At 37.5% G+C, this 21,760-nt stretch overlaps 1 protein-coding gene across 1 annotated transcript in view; it reads right to left on the bottom strand.

Annotated features, from left to right (window-relative positions):
- Nucleotides 1-425: 425 nt before the first annotated feature.
- The window catches only part of LOC104628350 (chromosome unknown open reading frame, human CXorf57), a gene marked incomplete at its 5' end in the record, with an annotated part of 32,131 nt that continues 10,796 nt past the window's right edge, over nucleotides 426-21,760 (bottom strand). Inside the window, 9 exon segments of the mRNA XM_010296900.1 lie at nucleotides 426-826; nucleotides 2,949-3,238; nucleotides 7,513-7,654; nucleotides 8,557-8,739; nucleotides 10,032-10,325; nucleotides 14,336-14,415; nucleotides 19,728-19,796; nucleotides 20,954-21,165; nucleotides 21,658-21,760. The exon segment at nucleotides 21,658-21,760 is cut by the window's right edge and continues 32 nt beyond it. Coding sequence (XP_010295202.1) covers nucleotides 426-826; nucleotides 2,949-3,238; nucleotides 7,513-7,654; nucleotides 8,557-8,739; nucleotides 10,032-10,325; nucleotides 14,336-14,415; nucleotides 19,728-19,796; nucleotides 20,954-21,165; nucleotides 21,658-21,760 — 1,774 coding nt within the window.

Here is a 21,760-nt window from a genome sequence, read left to right as displayed (position 1 = left end):
GCAAATCAAGTTAAGTGCTGGAACTACTAAAAAGAGATACTTTTCTTCTAGCAAAAGCTTAGTCTCTGTACCCTTGGATCAATCTAACTTCACGCAAATAAGACACAAACACCTACAGAAAATCTTTCAGGTAGAGCATTTTCAAAATAGTGATTTGTGTATTTGGAGAGGAAGGGGGAAGTTGTTACTAGTATCTTAACTTCTAAAATTTTCCGTAGTAAAAGCTATTAATGTATCAGTTTTATCTTACGTGTGTGCAACAGCAAACCAATACCCAGTCACAGGTAAAACCGATGACAGGTAGAAGGAACTGCGGCAGAGGGTGAGGAAAGAGTCCCCAAGAGGGGAGTTTTTTCTCTTTGTTCCTTCCCAGCAGCTTTAAGTTACCGACGTTTCCTGCACACCTGGACTTTGCCCAGAACAAACTATTTCATTGCTGTGAGACTGCGCAGGTGTTTTACGACGTGAAATACATACGCGATATTGTACTGTTGTAACAGAAAACAAGGTGGGCTAGAAAGCTCTATTGATTTTATGTTAAAGGCAGCAGGGAGGGAGGAGGACGGCGGGAACCTGCGGCCAAGACCCCAAGGCCTCATGACGTAACCGGGGTGGTGGGATTCTGTGATGCCCATAGCCCTGAACGGGAGAGCAACGCAGACGGTGACTGACGGCGTCAGGGCTGGTCCCAGCCGAGCGCCGGCCGGTAGCCCCGGCGGCTGCTGCTGCTGCCGGGTTAACCAGGAGCTCGCAGATCGCTGGCAGCAGCGGGGCAGATTTTTCTCTCGCCGCTCTGCTGGCAGGGCGTCTCCTCTCCAGAGGTCCTCTGCCCAAGCCGCAGAGAGGATTAATCACCAAGTCTCCTCAGACCTCTCTGGGCAATGGCACCACTGGCAAATTCCAGCCAAACAGGAGATTTCCTTCCCCGGCCCTGTGAACAGCTCTGCTGTAAAAAAATAAACCATCTACAAGCACTCTTTTGCTCTAAGCGCCGTGCTGCAATGACTACCCCTCTCCCAGGCTTTTTCTGTTTTACCTAAAGCACGTACGGCTCCACGTTTTGCGCTGGGGGAAACAAATACAGAGAGAAGACGCTTCTCCTATACTGATTAGCCAAAGAGCTCATCTCACTGAAGTATTTTGCCTTCACTGTCTTTAACACACGTGACTACCGCGCTGATTTATAAACGCTTCTTGCCACCAAATAGATTGTAATGCCCACTTTAGTCCTATAGGACGACTATAGGAAATAGTCCTATAAAAATCACAATTTGTCTTTGAGAAAACAAAATGAATTAAATTAAGAAATGGGACTTCATGTCTCATGAAATAGTCTCAGGTGATATATCTGTTGCTTTCAAGACTTAAAAAAATCTTTTTAGTTTTAGAAAAGAAAAATATCTGAAAAATTAGGGTCTGCTTTCAGAGCTCATGTTAAATAATTGTCTTATTTCTGGAGTCTAACAGTCTCACTGTCAGGTTTGTGACATCCCGGTTACCCAGCATGTCTAAACACAGTTCCATCCCATTCTCCTCCGTGGACCTTCGGGGGAACGGGCCACCCTACTCCGGCCACGCTCGCGCCTTGGGCCAGCTGCGGCTGCCACCACTCACAAGAAACGTGGCTGGCACTGATTTTGCAGCTACATAAAGAGCCGGTACAATTCTTTATTCATCCAGTGTTAGTATGGGCTGGCATGGTCCAAAGCCAAATAAGCAAGTTAATCTGAATCGTGACATGCCGGCCCCAAGTCTAGATCACTTTCTCCAGAGTTGGAACAAAAGCTTTGGTTTATGGGGTACACATTTCCAGTAAAATGTTTAAGCTCCATGTGCAAACACCAGCTTTATCGTGATACCAGGAGAGTCAAAGCCGGCTGTGGAGTACAACAAGCCACTGCACTCCCAGTGCTGTACAGCAGTTTTTTCCTGAGCTGTGCAACACCCTGCTGCTTTTTTTTGTTTTGGAGCTGAGCCTCACACGATGGTTAGGTTCGTAAAGTGCCCGTGCTGCTCCCACATAACCGAGACTCTGAGCCAGCCTGCGCAATGGCTGGTATCGGCTGACTCCTGTGAACTGCCCGGGTGTGGGCTCCACGGCTAGAAACTTCCTGAAGTGGCAACCCAAACCAGCATGGGGATGCGATCAGTAAAACGCTGTCTTATCTCTGCAGTAAAAATCACTCGGTTTGCTCACAAAATCAGACAAGCAAGACTTAAGGCACAGGATTCCCAGTGCAGCTCCACCAAAACGTATTTCATGGAATTAGCTACGTATACGTGTGCTTTGCACTAAAATGCTTATTTAGACAGGTTGAACTAGAGGAAAGACACAGACATTAAAAGCCAAGCAATGCAGTGTCGCAGTTGGCTTCTCTGTTCTTCCCTAACGACAGATCCATAGCTATTAGGGCCAGAATGGGTGATTACAATCATTTTGTCTAACGTTTCATTAAGGAATTAGGGAATCCCAGTAGAGGCTGAGATCAGCCACTATTCAGAAGGGATTAGAACAGTTTGCGGGGGGGGGAAGGAAGATCTGGCTTGCAATCTGCAAAACATATACCTACGCTGCAGATACTTGTAGGTTCATTTGTGTCCTCTAACCTCAAAAAATAAACTAGTGCCTGCCAAGTAGACACTATGGGTTTCTCTACATCACTGTCTAAAATAATTTGTGTGCTGTACAAGTAAAAAAAGGTACTGAATTCAGAAACTCATCATTTTGGCTACACTCTACCAAGCTCAGAACATAACAGCAGAGTATTTCTTACTAAGCACGGAAGTCAAGACTCAAATTGCATAATACATGTTTTTGCCATCGAATTTCTTGATGAAAGCAATAATCATCCACAAACACAACTGCTTCCCTGTAGCCCAGCTGTGCTGTCCTGGCCCGAACTTCAGAGGAACGATCAGGTTTCAGTGCTTCACGCTGTGATACTCACCGAGATGCGACATCAGGACGGTGTTGTTGCCTTTGTCCAGCGTGTTGTAGATCACCGCTGCTGTTGCACCCCTTCTGGCTGCCACCTTAATTTTTTCAGCAAAAGTGCAATTGCCTCTTTCGATCAGTGCTATCCACGGCGGTGTTGTGATGGTGAACTGGGTATTTGCGTCGCAAGCTTGAAGATTAGCAGATTTAGGAATGCCCACAAGCCCCCGAGCACTGAGCAGAGGAGAATTTAATCCATACAGGCCACATTGGCACTGCTCGGACACAGACCTGTTGCTAGTGCTGTTGAAATAGAGTAAGCTTACAGAGGCACTCACAGCAAATGCCTCTGTAGTCTTAAGTAAAATACTACCAGCCACCAGGAGGCAGAAAAAATGGAATTTATATGCTTGCTTCATTGCTTGTCCATATAAGCAGAAAGCATAAGTATCTACAGATACTTTCGGCTGGTGGTGGTCACTATTAGCCCACAGCCTGCTGACGCGTTTGAAATTTCAGTTCCAACAGGAACTTGACACCAGCCAGTAAATCCTCGCGGTATCAGCGAGCTTATCTGAGTGGGGGCTGGGACGGGACACAGGTGACGCACCTGCCTATTGTGAGGTAGAGACGCAGACTGAAGGACCTGCAAGCAACCTGCCGACGAACGTTCTGCTCCTTTTCCCCAAAGCACCGTCCTCCCCCTCCTCCTCTCCCACTACTGCACAAATTCTAGCTTTGATGATGCTTCCTAAAAGATTGCTCAAGCCCCTGCTCTTATTTCAGCCCGAATGTCACTTCAGAGGACCAGGTCACCTTTCACTCAGTGATGTAACTCAGGGTTTGCACCTCACAATGCAATTTATGACCTTGCTAAAATGGTCAAAAGTAGAGGGAAATACTAAAAAAAAGTACCCATCTTACAGACTAAGATAGCCAAGTCATTCCCTGCATTTCTCCTTTCGTATTCTTTCAGTCATCTATTCTGTCAGGTCCGGCTTGTTCTGGTGTTTATAATGAACCGATTTTAATGTTGATTTATACCACTGCAAGAGACGTAGAATCACCTAAACCGATCACAGAAGCAAACTTACCTCTTTCAGCCCATTTTCACTCTCTAGCTCACTTTGAAGATTTGCATTGAGATGTCTGAATGACTATCACACAACTCTGTTTCTGGATGTAGGCTCTATGGATTCTTTCTCTGAATCCAGTCAGTGTTGTATTCTGTAACAATTACTAGTATCAACTCTGGTTTTCTTATAGTAGAATAGAAAAATGAAAACCTTACCGACATCAGAACTCTGTAGTGCACAGTGAAAATAAAGGACAAATTGTAAAGTCATCAAGACCTTTTTCCTGTTTTTCTGCAAAAGTCATGCTGCACAGAGTGTTGAAAGCAAAGAGAAGCTGCAGTTGGTGGCATGCATTTTGACAGAAGCTCGACCTAATTCTCCTGTAAAAGATTCTTTAAAAGAGCAAACATGACTGTGGAGAAGATTCTTGGAAAACTGAAACAGCTTTCAGAAGTGAAAAGAAAATGGAAAGACATGGAAAGAAACAATCCAAGACGTTTACATATATTAATTCATTTATTTATATTCTCCATTTTTCAGTGTTGCACTAGTTCTACATCACATTAATTCAAAACTGACTTTACCTCTATGAGTTAGCAAGTTTTATACACTCAAAAGTACCATTCACTACATACAGTTTATCTCCCTCTGGTTTTCTTTGAAATTAATGCTGGAAACATAAGAAACAGGTAAATGTAAGATTTTAGAGTACAGTTCTTTGGTTGGGTATGAATTCTACAGTTAGGGAATGTGCTCTGATAGTATTTTACCTTCAGCAGTGGCCACACACAGCAGCAAGAAAGACGATTCCTATGACATTTTGTAGGAGCAAAAATGCTGTATCTTAGTTTAATATGACAAAATCAACATGTTTTGACAGACTCATGATCAAGCATACTTCTGTTTTATACTTGTGTCAATAAACACCAAATAAAATAAAACAGCAAATAGTTTCTTTGCAGAGAGGACCTTTGCCCCAGTGCTACAGTGCTGGTTTAGCAGGGAGGAGGGAGAGAGTGGTGGGACCATGTATTAGCACTGCAACGCTTCCGAAACTGGAGTCGGCATATTAATTCAGTGTAACTTATGGGGACGGGGTAAGTGCCTCTACAGAATGACCCAGAGTATTGAAATTCCAAATCTTCTACAGGCATTGAACATTCTCTAGCTACACACTGACAGCCTGTGCTTCTAACACTGGCACTTCACTCTGCAAAAGCAAATCTCTCCCCAGCTTTTGCCATGAAAAATTTCAAACAATGTTTCTGTAAAATAAGATTATATACTTGAAAGTTTCAAGCACATATTATACATTTTCCACACCATTCTGATATTGCTTTTAGAGTTAGTAAGTCCTAACATGGAGGGTGAAACAATTAATGCTGCACGTGTAAAGTGTAGGTAGCAGCGCAATGTGGAAAACAGCCTTTGCTGCATTCCTACTGCATGGGATGGAGTGGCTAGAACAACTGAATAGAGTTGCTCTGTGACAGTGTTAGCCACATCAGTCCTTTTGTACAAAGATAATTACTTTAAAAATTGCTTCTAGAAATAATGGTTTCATTAAAATTAGACTTCGACCTGAAGTATATCTAAATAAAAAATACTGGCTGACACAGTCAGCATGGCTCAGTTTGGTACACGAAGTGCTGGTGCTAGTCTCTCTCACTCTAGAGCAATGGCCTCTATCTTCACATACCCATAAGCAGTGAAATTACACAAATAACATATTGCAAGCAACACCGTGCTCTTCTTGGGCTGGTATGTTTTCATTTTGCCTTATATGGCAAGGTTACAACGGACTCTGAAAGGCATGGGTTGACAAACATTGCTCTAGAACTAATACTATATGATTCATATAAAATACAAACATACAATACATTTAATTAAATTTTAGTCCCTGTGCAATTTAAGTTAAACTTTTCTCATTAATACATTTTCAAACTGTAAACCACACTAAAGAAACAGAAATAATTTTATCAATTTCTTTAGAATAAGGCTTTTACTTTTTATCTGAAGTTGCCTATGAACTTGTACTATAACAGAGACAGTCACATTTCTCCTTCAGTTACCATTAACTGAAGTTAGGGTACAGAATTTAAGTACTTGAAGACAAAGTTCATGGTCCCCAGGGCAGATGAGTGAGCTACTAGTTGGAAGAGCTGCTCCCCAATTACCAACAGGCTGCTAAAACATGCCTAGAAGTTTTCCACAAAAAAAAAAAATCTGTTCCTACAAATTAACTCTGTGGACTTTGGTCAGTAATGGTGCAATTTAATTGGCAAGCTTCCATAATGCAATAATTTCTTCTCAAAGAATTGAACTGAGACCAGCATTTCACATGGACAAATTGTCAAACAGCAATGTGGTTTAGCTCCTGCTTGGGAATAATTTCCTAGAGATCCAGTTGTATAAATGATTTGAGGCTGTTTGACATGGGAGGATAAAGTGGGACTTGGTTCTGAACTCAGCAGGAGCCAGCTGCTACCTAGTATACAGGCAAAAAGTGGACAGAATTTTACAGCCTCTTGCTCTTGAGGAAGTAGCAGCTTCTCGCAGCTGTGGAGCTCCTTCATGTACTCAGAACACAGCTGTGACTAAAAAGAGGATAGTGCTGATCAACAGAAAAAAACGTAATGGTGTGGCAAAATGTGTATCCTGCCATGCATGCTAAGAACTCCTTAAAGACAGTTTTTCTCTTGCAAAGCTAGAAGCAAGTTTTGCTAACAAAGTTTGCTTTTTTTAAACATTTCCTTTTTTTTTTAATTAATAAATAAAATATGTTAAAAACCTTTGGGTGCTACACTCACTACCCAACGCTTGTATATACAAAAGCAGACATATAAAACCACAGCAGCTGATCTTGCTCAGGTAAAAAGAACTAAAAGTAGCTTCTTGGACCACTGAGTCTAGTCCCCAGTACTAAAGGCACCATGATATTTAATCCCTTTCACAAACATTAAGTTTCAAGCCTGAAAAGCAGTTAGGCTGCCCCTAGTACCTCCCGCTAAAAGACCACTATAGAACCTGACAGCTCTAATCTTAAAAATTATTCTAAATTCCAGCCTAAATTTATATCACAGCCAGTTAATTCTTTTGCAAACATTGCCTTTAGTATTGGGAAAACCTGCCTCTCTTCTCAGTTCTCACCCCGATGCATACATTTCCTGTGTATGTATGTGCACACGCAGAGAGAGATGACAATCATACTCCTTGGTATCCTATCAAAAGATAACCTCACGGTATTGCCTATTCATCCTTCTTGAACATAAGTGACCAAGACATTGTGTAATCTGTTTCAAGACTGATGAAATATAAAGGCAACAATTGTCCTTCTCAGTTACATGGATGACCATTACAATTGCTCTAAGAATCATGATTTTATGTTTGTGTCTGCCAGTTCTAGAAAAGTGCAATGTGTAGAGGGTGTATTCAAGTTACAGCAATTTTATTTCCCTCCTTTTGAACAATATAAATTTGAAAAATAAGTTATTAAATTACACTGGGTCCAGCACACCAGGTTCCACTGTCTTGTAGATTTTGCTCAGAAAGACTTCCACCTTATCATCACCCAGGTGACAGATGTCCAAGATGCAGACAACATGCTTGCCATCTAGATCCATTGCTGCTTTTACAATTTCATCTAGAAGTTAAGAAAAGGTGTTTTAAGATACATACAGTAAAAAGGTATACTAAATTGACGTTGTTTTCCATGCAGTAATGTGTACATGTTCAACCTTCTTTCAGTGAAAAACCTCACTCTAATGCTGGCCTACTGGGATTTTTTTTTTTTTTTGGTACATTTTATTAGTATATTCAATCACTAGAAATGACAACATGAGAATTTAGATATGGAAAAGCTGAAATATGCATTACTTAACTGTTAATGATTCTCAGATTTCATAGTATTGTTCAAGGAAAAGTAAAGATGTTTTTAAATAAAACCAGGTCTGTCTATATAACCATGCAGGAAAACATGCTGCTTATAGAGCACTTTGCAGTATGAGACACATTAATGGTGTTCACCATATTTGTTGTGAGATGCCAGTAATTACAAGCATAATCTAAAGGCAAATAATTCAATAGCAGGGAAATACTTCAGTTTATAGGCACTGTAGGTTGCATTGAAGCAGCTGTTCAAAGTGACATCAGTGAAATGGATTGACTGATTGACAGTTATTCCATTCTATTTCAAAGCAGATCAAGCCAAATATTCACATGCTCAGCCACACACACTGACTTCTATGCCAGTATAATTTTGCATCAACAAATAACTGCAAATACTATCTAGGCCATTTAGGAGTTAGTATTTTAATATCCAAACCACAACCTTCAGAGTCTAAGAACAGCTCCAGTAAAAACTGCCTTGAAAGTTCAGTATTACATCTATTTACTAGAAGTGGTCACATAGAATTCACGTATCTTTCACTGAAGAGGTGAACAATGTCTGACCTACAACAGAGATTTCTATAGGGGATTAACTCTTGTGTTGAGAGATAAAACAAGAAATGATAAACGAGTAACATCAGGGAAAACCAGTCTCACTTGAAAGTGGAAACATGTCACGATGCCTTCCATTGCTAGTGGCCTTCTGCTGACATGCAGAGATGCAACTCATACAAGACAATAATGCATCATTTTGAATGTCTTCTAGTTGAAATAAGTGGGGATCTTCAGGACAAAACAGTGGAAGAAATGCAACATCTATTGCTACATCGTGGTTTATACCTGTTGGAAAAAAAAAATTTAAGTTAGCAGAAAACTTCATCTTCAGACCATTAACAACTTTATGCATCTTTTCTTCTTTTTTTAAATACCAAACTATTGGGCACTGATTTTTATTCACTCGCTCTTTGTCCATTAATTAATAACTGATGTCTAAAAATACATTTCAATATATATATGTACATATATTTATACTTAAGCACATTCTAATTGATATGATGTTACAACATAGTATGACTTAAGGCTAACAATGCTGTTAGCTCAGAAAGTATTATACGAACAGTGGAAACCATTTCCCACTCCTTTTTAACTCTATTGCTGCCACAAGGACAAAGGAATTAATTTTATAACCAATGTATCTATGCAGTATGCAGTGCAGTACTTGTGCTACTTTCATCTTGAATATTTTACTCTAAGTCCCAGGATTCTAATGACTGTAAATATTCAAATGCCTCTGCAAACCTCCCTTAGCAAATAATGGAAACTTTTAAATTATGGGAACTTAACATGAGCCTCATATAGCTAGGCCATTTCCTTCTCCTTTTAATGGGAAAACAAAATCAAACAGATTAATATCCCACTGTAATGCTAACAGATACACATCAACTTGCATATTTATATTTTAACAAATACAGTCAATCAGCTGACACTTTGTGCTAACCAGAAGCAGCAGAGAGCAGTTCATGAGTATGGCTAAAATAGGACCCTTAAGTTTCTAGCATGGAAGAAAGGCACTTTAGGAGCAACAGCACTCCAAAAACAACGAGAATAAAACTCAAAAGCAGCATTTATAGTTGTCCTTTTCCCTTTAAGAACACTAACTTGTTTCTGATGAACACCTCTCCAGCAGGAAAGCCAGCTGACAATCAAATGCAACTGAATAATTTACCTGATTATGTCAGACTGGTTGAACTAGTGAACAGGGCCTACCTCTACTTGTAATAATCAACAGCTTAAGGACTACACACATTTTTCAAATGATACACATAAACCTATACACAAAATTGCAATTATATGAAAAGTGGTATTAGAAACAAGATATTCAGTCATTTCGTTTAAAGGTATTTTTAATGAGAATTACAGCTTTCCAGTAAAAAATTATCCTAAATAATGACTCTAACAAAAATGTCAATCGTTTTTTTTAAACTTAAAAAACACTCAGAATCAACTGATTAATTTAGAGAAATCCATTTAGTTTCTGACAAACCTTCAAGTCATTCTCAACGCAGCAAAGAGGTAGATCTGATACTGCTCTTGTTTAAACTTTTTTAGAAGCCGAGCTACCGAATACTTACCTAGAACTGTCACTTCATAATACCCAAGGCCACTAGCACTTTTAAACTCATTGATATTTTTATCTGTTCTGGTTTCTTTTGGCTGGTGCACTGCTGCATGAAGGTTGTACTGTTGCATAAGTACGTCTTTGTGCACATAATCAAATTTACGTGGGATGCTTTCTGGGAAAATTGTGCTGTGATGCAAATATTTCATTAACTTGTCTTTCACTTGTGCCCACAGGTCACTCTGCCATGAATCACAAGTTCTTGCAGTCTCTTCAGTTTCAGGTATATCACTCATTCCTTCTCGGTCTATTACAAACACAGAAAACATTTAGTTGCTTATACGCTCATAGAATCGTATCACCCCTGCTAGATGAGAAATATCTTCATTTATGAAGATATGGCAGAATGTTCGAAACATACAACACAATGAATTAACCTAGGGTTGGAACATGAGTAAACTGGTAACCCTAGAGGCTAGACTTGTAGTAAAAAGGTTTATTTTACCATAATGAAGAGCATCATTGTGGCTTGTTTTTGGAGAGCACAATTTAATGTGTTTTAATGAACAGCCAGAAACCATGAAAACAAGTTTAACATGGGTGCAAGTGAAGGTAAACTTTTCCATCCCTTGCACCATAACTATATGCTTACACCAAGGACTATGTTACACTTAAAAATTCTTGCTATGCCGTCAAAGATAACTGTTCTTTCCCATTACATGTAACTTGAGGACTGTTAATGGTAAAAGCTTATATAACCGTCACTTCCAATTTTGAAGCAAGTGTTAAACCCCACCTTTTGAACTTATCAGAAAGCTCATTTCAAAATAGTCCCAGTATAGCCTTGTATTTCCTCCATGTCCTGTGAAACTTCTCATCAAGTAGCCTTCTGAACCGGCTATATTATCCACCACAACATTTCGCTATCAATATATGCTTTTTCGCTTTACTTCTTTTTAGTGTCATAATTGCTATGATGGAGTATCAGGATGTTAAAAAATGAAGAAACCAGAATGTATGCCGACAAACTTCATAGAAAATATGCAAGAACATTCAACAAGGGAAAGAAGAGCCTTGCTGCTGTCCTTGAATTAGACAACAAAGGACAGTAAATTTAAAGAAAATTTACACTAACACTGAAATTGAAAGTGTGCTCTGGATTGCATAAAACAGTCTGCAGTATTTTTCTCACAGAACTGGAATTCTTCACATAAGGTAAAGGGGCACATGAAAGCTGCTACATGAAGAAATAATTTTTTCTCACAATTTTTCTTGGAGAATTACAGTATTCTCTACAGGCATGAAGACAATACTATACATTAAGCAAAGTACAAAAAAGTTTCAGAATAGTAGTGGGATTAAAAAAAACCCTTTCTTTTTCTAAAAATTCAATCATGACTTTGCTTTTCTCCCTTAATATATTATTAGTGTTGTAATTTGTGCATCCTACTTGTACACTCATTATTAACTTAGCATAAACAGATATGTAATTAGGACAGCACAGTAGAAACAGCCACCACTGGTTATTTAAACAATAAGATGCTGAAATCCTTAATAATCTGACTGCACTTTAGAAGAAAAATAAAGCAAATGTTTGAACTCCTCTAGCTACACAGAGCCCCTCTTGGCAGCAAAGACTACTTTCTTCTTAAAACCAATAAAAAATATAAAAATGGCTATGGTGAGATGAACCCTATTTTGAGTTCAGTTAGCAGAAGTTTTTTTTTTTAAAGCCACTGTATGGTTACAGTATACAGCAGATGTTTTTTTCTTGTAAAAAAATAGAATTTAATTTGGTCATCAGCCTACACTGTTACTATAAAGTTTCTTTCTTGCAAACACTTTTGTTAGCAAATCTGAGTCAGTGCATTTCTGCTTCACGGTTATGTTTCGTGTTATCTTACAGCACAGACTGCAATCTTTTACCCCTCCTTTGTATCTCCTGCAGAAGATAGCACCTGGAGTAAATGCAATTCCAGTGAGTGAACCTTATCCCTGCTCCTTGCCCCAAGATATTTCAACATTTAAAAAATACACTTTAATAATTTTTTTTGATATCTATATTGGCTCCTTTTGTACATCTACCCAATGACTATACAAAAAGTGTCACTTTGATGAGGGTGCTATGATATGGAGCTGCTAAGAGACAGAATCGTCAGCACTGCTAATACATAGTTATAAAGGGAGGAGGAAAAAAAGTTCGTATCCTCATAAATAGCTTCTAAAGGCAGTTAAGGGAATTTTCCCTTGCTGGCTCTATCTGGGCCATGGAAACAAAACTATGATGCTTAGACTAACAGTCTTCCATTTTATATGGTACCTATGAGCTGCATATCAGTAAACAGAAAAATAAGTATATGATACATAAGTAATTGGTACATAACCTAAGAATACTGCAAAAAAAAAAGGTATCTTCAAAAGCTAAAGCATAAAAAAGTGTTCTCTTTGATACATACACCATAATTGGAAGGCTTGTTAAGCAAAATGCAGTTATTTAGATAAAACAAGCATCGGCTAATCAATTAGTATTTTATAGATGACTAAGAATATTGCCAGTAGGACTGGTGTTACAGGAGAAAAATATCTGCATAAGTTTAGTAGCTACACTTACTAACATATTCACATAATTATTGCATTCTTAGATTAGATGAGAGACTGATTCATTTATTTTGGACTACACTCCAAGTTAAATAGTTTTACATGCAGTGAGGAAATATCAGTGTAAATGATACTTTAATTTAAGAATAAATTATCTAAATATATCCATATTTTAGAGATTGATATCTAAATAAAAGTATCTAAATGTAAGTACCTAATGCAAGATTTCCTTACCATAGTTAAAAAATGATGAATGTATTTCACTGTACATCTTCACATCTTTTTTTTTTAAAAAAAACCAACATTTTAAACAAACTCATTGAAACTGCGTATGTGCATTCATTTTATGAGATCTACATGATATCTCAACAATTCCAGACAGACTAAAAGCATAGCACAATAAACACCACAACTATCAGAAATTCTGTAAAAATATTTTCAGGTGAGAACACTCAATTTGATTTTTCATTTTTAAAAACAACAAGAAATTTCACTGAAGACTAACAACCAATAAAATAATTAATTATAAACTTACTTCTGGATATGTTTTCTTACTTTTGAAGAACAGATGTTTACATAGTACCTGCGGCTGCTCTTTCTCTGGAAAAAAGCTTCACCTTAAACAGTTACCTGTACAAATTTTTCTCCAATTTGAAAGCTTCCTCATTATTTCAGTCTCTTTAATACATTAAGATTTGGGAAAATTCGTTGTAATTTCTATTGCTTTAAAGAAGCATAGTGGAGTAGCTCATCAGCAACAGGCTACAAAGAAAACCTGTCTAGGTCATTACTAAGCTAAGATGAACTGCTGCCTTGCAAAAATAAGAGGATGGAGCTGGGGAGTTGGACTAGATGACCTCAAAAGGTGCCTTACAACTCAAAGATTCTATGAATATAGCTATACATAGAAGTAAATTGGCAGTTGCTAATGCTGGGACAGATGCTAGTAGTAGATGAACTTTTAGATAAAATCCCATGACTCAGAGTACATGCAGTCATCTTTGAAAAGAGGAAAACATGTCAAAATATTTGCATGAAATGAAAAACAGACCAAGCTGCATATAATGACAACTGACAAATTAGACTTCTTCCATCATCCAAAAATAGATATGAAGAAACTAACTGGATGGAACAAGAGTTTATTTTTCAACTGCAGAGGAAGAAAGAAAAATTAATATTTTTCAAAAATTTTCTAAGTTAATACTTAGAAAAATCCCTAAACCAAACATCATTCTTATTACTGGCTTGTATGTTTCATCCATTTCCTCCCGCATCTTGTATTTGTCTTTTTAATCAGGTACTCACATAGCTTTGGGGCTACCTTCCCAGAGAGCAACAATTTTATCACATACAGATCACTATAGCAAGAAAACTGCCAACAGAAAATGTGACGTCTTATGCTACTAAGTGCTGCTGAGGTACAAAACTAACTTAAAACTTGTATAAAGCAACAGTGAGAATTTATTCTCCATACTGGGAAACAGTCCAACACTGTCCTTCCAGCTACCCTTTAGAACACATCAGGGACATGACTGAGCAGAATGACATTAACAGCATGTTGCTACAGTGGCTCCCTAGAGGTTGATACAGCCAGATGTACAGAAGAGCTGTCTTGACAAACAAAGGTTATAAGGATATCTTTGTTGCTTGTTTTGGACCTCTAGAGAAGAACTAGGCTTAAACCTCCTAAGGTTAATGTAACAACTATTTGCAACGTACCTGTGCAGTACTGTAAACTGTCTGATACAGCCTGTCCATTTTTATCTTGCACAAAATCTTCATGTTGAAATTCATCCAAGCTATAAAAAGAAAGTTATAGTGTATATATATTTAAAACCTATTTAACCTCAAACACTATGCAGCAAAAGTTCAAACCTTGACAAATTTCTAGTGGTAAATGACACAAACTCAAAAGAGTGAGCAATAGTACCTGGTTTCATATCACGAGACTTGTAATATAGCAGCTCAACATAATAAGACCTGCTATGCTCAGTAAATCAGTTTGAAGAGCTTAGGACAAGAACTGCTGTATTTCTTTGCTTTATGAAATAGATAGGAAAGTATTTTACATCTAAAACCCAGTGTTTGTTGCCCTCTACCGGGCTCCTACTGGAAATAGCATGTGTGACACAAAGCTGAACATCACAGATGGCCAACAGTTTATGACTTGATTCTGAAAAAGAGTTGCACAGCAGCTGCTGCACTTTCGTATCAGCACCCTTCAGCAGTCAAAACCAAAGCATGAATGGAGCCACGCCATCACTCCAGAATCCAAAATGACAGAGAAATTCCAAATATATATTTTCCTTTGGACATACTACCCTGTTGTAACAATGAGTTCAGTCAAACAAACTACATTTTTTGTTATACATTCATTTGTAACCATGAAATTTTGAATTAATGGTAAGCAACTATTCTCTAACAATCTCTAATGAATTACCTAGGATATTATGCAGGAGAAAAACGTAAGATAGTCTGCAGCCACAACATAGTAAAATAAGCTCTTAGGCCCACTTATTCCTTCCTGTTTTGCTCCATTCCTCTTATTACAAACTCACCACGACGTCTGAGTAAACTTAGGAAAAAGACTGTCTTGATTATCTTGCATCACAAACAACTGAGACAAAGGCAAGACTTTGTTAAGGTACCATTAAAATTCTAGACTACCGAAGTAGTTACTAATAAAATACTGTAACTGCAAATACACAGCGACAATATATAGACAGTGAAAAAAGAATCAAAGATGAACATGGTGTTTCGTGGAACATTCTATATTTCAGTCATACGGATTTACAGGTTTTGGTTTTTTTTTTTTTTCCAATTTTCCCATTTCATACAAGTATGTATCTTGAAAATTTCACAAGGTTTCATAACAAATGGAAAATATCTAAAATCTAGTGAAAAGATAAAAGGAAATACATGGTGGTATTTGAATATGAAAGTAAATCTTATGAAATGCACTACCATCATGGTGTGGGCTAAGTACTAGAGTGACCTTCTTGTGATCTCCCACTCTAGGCACAAAAGAATCCTCACCTAAGCAGCACAAACTGTGCAACTGATGTTTCAGCCACCTAAATTTGTAAACAAAAAATGCTGCCACACAGAGAACTTCAAAACAGCATCACTCTACTTGCTTCCCACCATCCACCCAAGCTTTTGAGCAGAGTTGTGTTGAAAATGTTGGAAAATGAAAATTTGTGTGTGTTTCTATATGACTTTGTAGTCCAAAGTATTTTTCACATTTTGAGGTCCAGTGCAACCTCAGAAAGATACACATAAGATGTCAGATCTAAGTTTTATGCAGGGGTATTTTTATGTTTTCTGATGAAAGGTAGCAGGAAAGTTTTTTCTTTCTAAAATGGTAATTCAGTAATTACATTGTGCTTCCTGTGGTATTACTTCTAGATAAAAGAATGTTTCCATGAAACCAGTATCTTATGAAGAATTAATTCCTTTTACAAGAACCATCAGGGAAAGTAATTACTGTGTATGCATAACAATAAATTAAACATTTACATACCAGCTATATTAATACATTTTCAAGCCATTAGAAGACATTTTAAAAAGTATTTAAAAAGTACTCTAATTAAAAATTAATGCACACAAAACTAATTCTCACTTTTGAGACCTGGACTTCTCAACAAAACACACGAAAATCTAGCACAATGTTAGGAAAGGCTTGCTCAGAAAACAATGTGTCAAGTTAGATACATGCCAACTTCCCTCTTCATTAAAGCAGAGGATTAAACCAAGTCACACTGCTGACAAGTTTGTATTATGGAAATGGTTTCTTTTAAAATTGTCTTATCTTTGGAGGAGCATAGGCTCTGATTTAGAGCTAGTAGAGCCTCTGAAAAACATGAAAATAATTTGTCACAATTTTTCCCACACCTTTCACAGATCTGTAGCTGGGATGATTTCTCCTACCTGCCCGACATGTTATTCCTACGGGATTGCTTTGTGCTGGATGTGTGTACAGTGCAACTTCAGCTAGGTTCATAAGGGAAATCAAGTTGTCTATACACACATTCATTATATGCTGCTTTTCCAGCCAGTATGTCTGCAAGCCACCTGATTTAACCCAAATCCTTCCATTTATTGCAATATGCTATGGCTGTTGCACACCAAAACACCCACATTCCTATTTTGCCCATGACAACTTTATGAGAACTTCTGCCGTGCCAAATTTGCTATTCCCACCCTGCATCCTGCAGACTCCCCTTTTCACAGATGACCACTTGCAAAAAAGCCTTTATTCAGTATTCCTAGGTGCACTGGTATTTACCTATTCAGTCATTTTACTTTAAAGTATTGTCAACAAAAATAACACTAATCAAAATAGATGGCAGATGAATACTTTTAGAAAATATTGAGAAAATAAGCATGTCTTGTGCTTCATACCTGTTTCCTAAGCACTGGGACTAAATGTGATTTAAAAAAAAATTAAGAAAGAAAATGGTTACAACTTGTAGCTATGCCCAAATGATGCAAGGAATTAAAGTGCCTCGAAACGACAGAAAAAAATCACCCCACTCACAGATGGAACTGTTAAAAGCCTGGTTTGAAATCAGCTTAACTCAACTGTTATGACACCATTGTGGTATACACATCTACCACAGCAAGCAACAGAGAAACCAAACAGCCTTCTATAATAATTTGACAAGTCTACACAAATATCGTTGATATCTACCAATTTCTCCCTGAAAAATTCTGATTTATGTGAAAAAGGGGTCTGAAAGAAATGTCAAATTCTGGGAAACTTTCAGCCATGCAAACCTCAGGCTGAATTTCCCCATGTTAAGGAATCCCCATCCCTTTGCTCTCATCAGAGGGGAAGGAAAAAGCAGAAAAGGGTCTAAGTTACACAAACATTTGGAAGTGAAACTGCAAGGACAGAAGCACACAAATAAGTTACTTTCAAGCAGTGTAGAGTGGGAGCATGCAGTGCACCAGCAACTCCATGGTAACTGCAGTGCTAAACTTACAGAGATTAATATGCCAAGAAGAGTACTGTGTTTTTTTCACTTCCACATAAAAATTAGCCTTTCTAAAATTCCTGATCTTTCCCCACTCACAATAAACTATCAAGTAAACTACTTTCGGTATATTAAATGCTTAAAAATACATTTATGTTGAAAGTCTCTCCTAGCAAGGATATAAATAATATTAAATTAACCAGTTTATTCTTACCTTGTTCTTTCTGAAACCCTTAATAATCAGATAAGTAAGTTACCTCAGAAATATAGGAAGTGGGGTTGTCAATAAGGAGCCTTAAAATAAGCTTTTACTGTTTAAAAAACAAAAAAAAACTTAAAAAATGAAACCACATGCTGAAAAACTGCACAAAACACTTGACGCAAAATAATCTAAGCTAGAATATATACTTCAAAATATATCTCTACTGTGTTAATTTTATCAATGTATTAAAATATTTCAGCAAGAGATGACATTCTGCTACTTCTAAGTAACAGAACAGAAAACAATGCAATTTTAAGGTATGTCAGGCTAACTTGCTATTTTGCTTCTGCAATTTGGAGAATTCAGCACAACTTCATAGTTAATTACAGAAATACACAAGTTACCTTTTAATTCTATAGAGTGAAACAGCTTTCCATAATCCAACACAGACTTTCTCCTCCATTAGTTGGGGTTCTAGCACTAATGGCATAGAGTGGACACACAGGTAGCGAGGAGAGTAGCAGATTGAGAAAAGCAGAGAACAAAGTAAACATGCCTTAACTTTTTGCTTCACTTTTGAGAAATGGGGAGAAAACATTCTTCCCACCCTCCACCCCCAAGAAAAAATGGAACATTTCTCAGCAAGAGAAAGAAAACAGAATTCCTCACATTCCAAAAAAACTCCCAATTTTCCTATGGATTTGTGCCACAAGTCCCTGCAAACTCCTGCTCCATCTGCACAGATGTGACCTTAAAGCCAGGTGTCACACTTTTAACGAGTGAGCTGCAGAGCCAGGCAACCATCTCCCTGAGAAAATGCAGTATCTACCGAGAGGACCAGAGGAAGCAACAGACACGTGGGCTCAAAAGAGCCTCATTTATCCTATACAAAAAGCTTTTGCAAATTAGCTTCCAAGAAATTTTTCAAGAAAATAGGCATACTTGTAGGGCAGTAATACTGGCGGAATGGTCAACAACTTATGATCAACTCTATCGTTACTATTGTTGCTATATCCCTAGCACCATGACACTTTTAGTGGGGAGGGAAGAGATGCTATAAGTAAACTAAGAAGGCAATTGAGGGACATATTCATTCATGACACAAGCCCACATCACTGCTGGCAAAAAACCTGAACATCTGAAGTTACTGACACTAAAGAGTTCAAACATTCAAGTTACCCCAGCTGTGTTTGGAACAAATTACAAGAATTTATGGCCCTTAAACAAAATGCTCAAAGGAAAGTAGCTATTTACTCCAGGCTAGCAAATAATGACATTCATTCAGCTTTATTAATAATTTCCCATTTGTAGTTATTTCACTACGTTCCAGACTTGTCAGGCCTCTGGATTTGAAATTTCTACCAGGATTTTTAAAAATTTTTTTTTTTAAATCCTTCTCTGGATCCAAACCTAGTTAAATAAAGACTGAATGTTAGATAGTGGAAGGAGCCAAGTGGCTTCTCAGGGACAACTATACTTACACCTCTGTAGCACGAAGGATGATGTATAGCTCAACCACCACTAGCGAATCCATTAATGCTATTACGTTGTTCATTCTACTTGCTAATTGAGCATCCCTCCCTCCTACCTTTGACTTTCCTTCTTAAACTGTAATCTCTGAAACAAAGACTACATATATTATGCTGCTTACCGTGAGGGAATATATAGTAACAGGGGTTCATAAATAGCACTATTAACAATATAAAATTATGTTTAGTAACACACTCAAAATTATGTTTCAGAATAAAATAATCCAATATAATTGAACTAGAATCGGTGCAGAGGAAGTGAATAGAAAATATTAAACTCTACCCTGATCTGTTCTTTCTATTTCCCTTCCGTACAGATTCTTGACCTGTAAAAGTTTCACTTCAAATATCCTTGTTTCATCACTGCAAGTATTTAATATAATTAACTTCACATGACTTACCCAAATTTTCTTCTTGCAGATCGTGTGAAATAGGGGTAAGAGGATACAGGGATGGCAGATGCACTTCCCCTTAAAGTAAGAAATTCGCCATTATTTTACATTATTTAGTTACATGGAAATACAAAAAGCAAAGAACATGCATGCTTTTCTTTCAGGCAGAATGAACGTAAGACACCCAAATGTTGAATTTTCCTTACAGAATGGAAATCCACTAACAAGTTTGCTGTAACACTGCCAAGACAGATCTTCTGTTCACCACGGTTTTCTTAGTCTGAAGTTCTCATTCAATCCTAACTACATTTCATATCATTTTCCCTGAAAATATTCTGAATACCGACCCTCTTCCCACATTATGACTTTTGGATGTGAAAAGTCAAGAAGAAAAATATACCCTTTATAGGATGAGAAATCCACTACAAAAAAAAAAAAAAAAAAAATGTGACTGGCTAGATTTTTGCAACATGAACCTCTCAATGTATACACCAGGCTTTTAATACTAAATATGGGTATATTAGATTCTGCCCAAATACTGCAGCAAAGGGCAATCTTATACAAGCACATATTTTAGCCTTGAAAGTAATACAGCTCTATCAGACAATTATTTTGTCTTATTCCATTTCCTTCTATCAAACTGACATCCTTTGTCTATGTCTGACTAGCTGCAATACAATTTCATGAAATCCCATCACAAGCAGAGCCATAGTACTGTAAATTATTTCAAGCCTTTAGGTTAGCACATGACCACCATCTACCTGCCTTTCTGACAGCAAGTTACAGCTACATGTAGTACATTCTATTAACCAGAAAGAAAAAAATAAGGTATGTTTGAAATTAAGGAACAGATATACTAGATCCTGACTCTGCATTTTCAGTGAAGAAATCCTATTTCCTCACACCACTGTAACTGTTGTTGTTCCACCGCTATGTCACTAAACTATATACGGTTCAAGTATTAAGTACTTTTATTTCAAATCTGTGGATTAACAGCAAAGTAACGTAAATATTAATCAGAAGAGAGCGCTGCAAACCAGACACGTGCTTTAATCAATCCTTCATTAGCCTGAACAGTACAACTGTCATCACCTGATGCCAGGAAAGTACCTAACTACCTTTTAAAGTATATATGCTTTTAAAGCTTTCTTACATATTTTCTATGGCCTGGGCTCTGAACTAATTTCCATAAACACTTTTTAGAAGATCCACTACAAATTATGAAGAGAGCTTACTGTTCTGCATCTGCATTTAATCTGCGCGGTATCTTTCTCTTGACTGAACTCTTTTTTGACACTAGAGCTTGGTGCTGATGTTGCTCCCCAGGAGTGCAATGTGGCTCCAGAAAAGACTTAACTTCTTTATTTTGAAGGTTGGTGTTTATTCCTTTGGGAACACAGTCGTCTTTGGGCACAGCAGAACTTTCAAGAGACTGAGAAGTATCTTTCTGCAACAACAGTTAATGGTTTAACAGTTTCAAAGCACTTAAAGCTATTGCTTCCAACTCAAAAAACTCCAAGTTTTAAGTAACTTTTAAAGGAACAGAACAATTTACCCTATCTTCTGAAAGTCACGTTATATCTAGCAGAAATTAGCTTCTAATCATATTAAAAAGTTCTGTCTGGAAAGTGACAGTGACATGTTGCAGTAGTTGCCTCTCCTAGATTCTAATTTACATTAGGTTATACAGTCATTTAAACTAGTAACTTCTAAACAGTTAAATAGTTTTACAGGGGACTGTCATAATACTTTCAGAGAAGCACCAAATCATTGCTTTTTAAAAGGTTCTAAATTATGACTTCCAAAATTTTGCTCAAAATAGCAAATGAAATTAATCAAGAGACAATGTAACTAGGTTCTGAACTCAAATGCAAAATTCTCCATTCTAATAACGATCATAGTTGCTAAGTGCTATAGCATTAATTCTCAAACACTGTACCTGAAAAAGTTCCACTCCTGAGGCTTCTTCAGCTGCATTGCTACAGCTGATGTATCTTATGGCACTAATTATTCCCTGAACAGCAATGCGCTTGTGTTCTCTG

Source organism: Phaethon lepturus, unplaced genomic scaffold (assembly GCF_000687285.1).
Source record: "Phaethon lepturus isolate BGI_N335 unplaced genomic scaffold, ASM68728v1 scaffold26211, whole genome shotgun sequence".
Lineage (NCBI taxonomy): Eukaryota > Metazoa > Chordata > Aves > Phaethontiformes > Phaethontidae > Phaethon > Phaethon lepturus.
The sequence above is the reverse complement of the archived record's forward strand: the minus strand, read 5'-3'. Positions and strand labels throughout refer to the sequence as shown.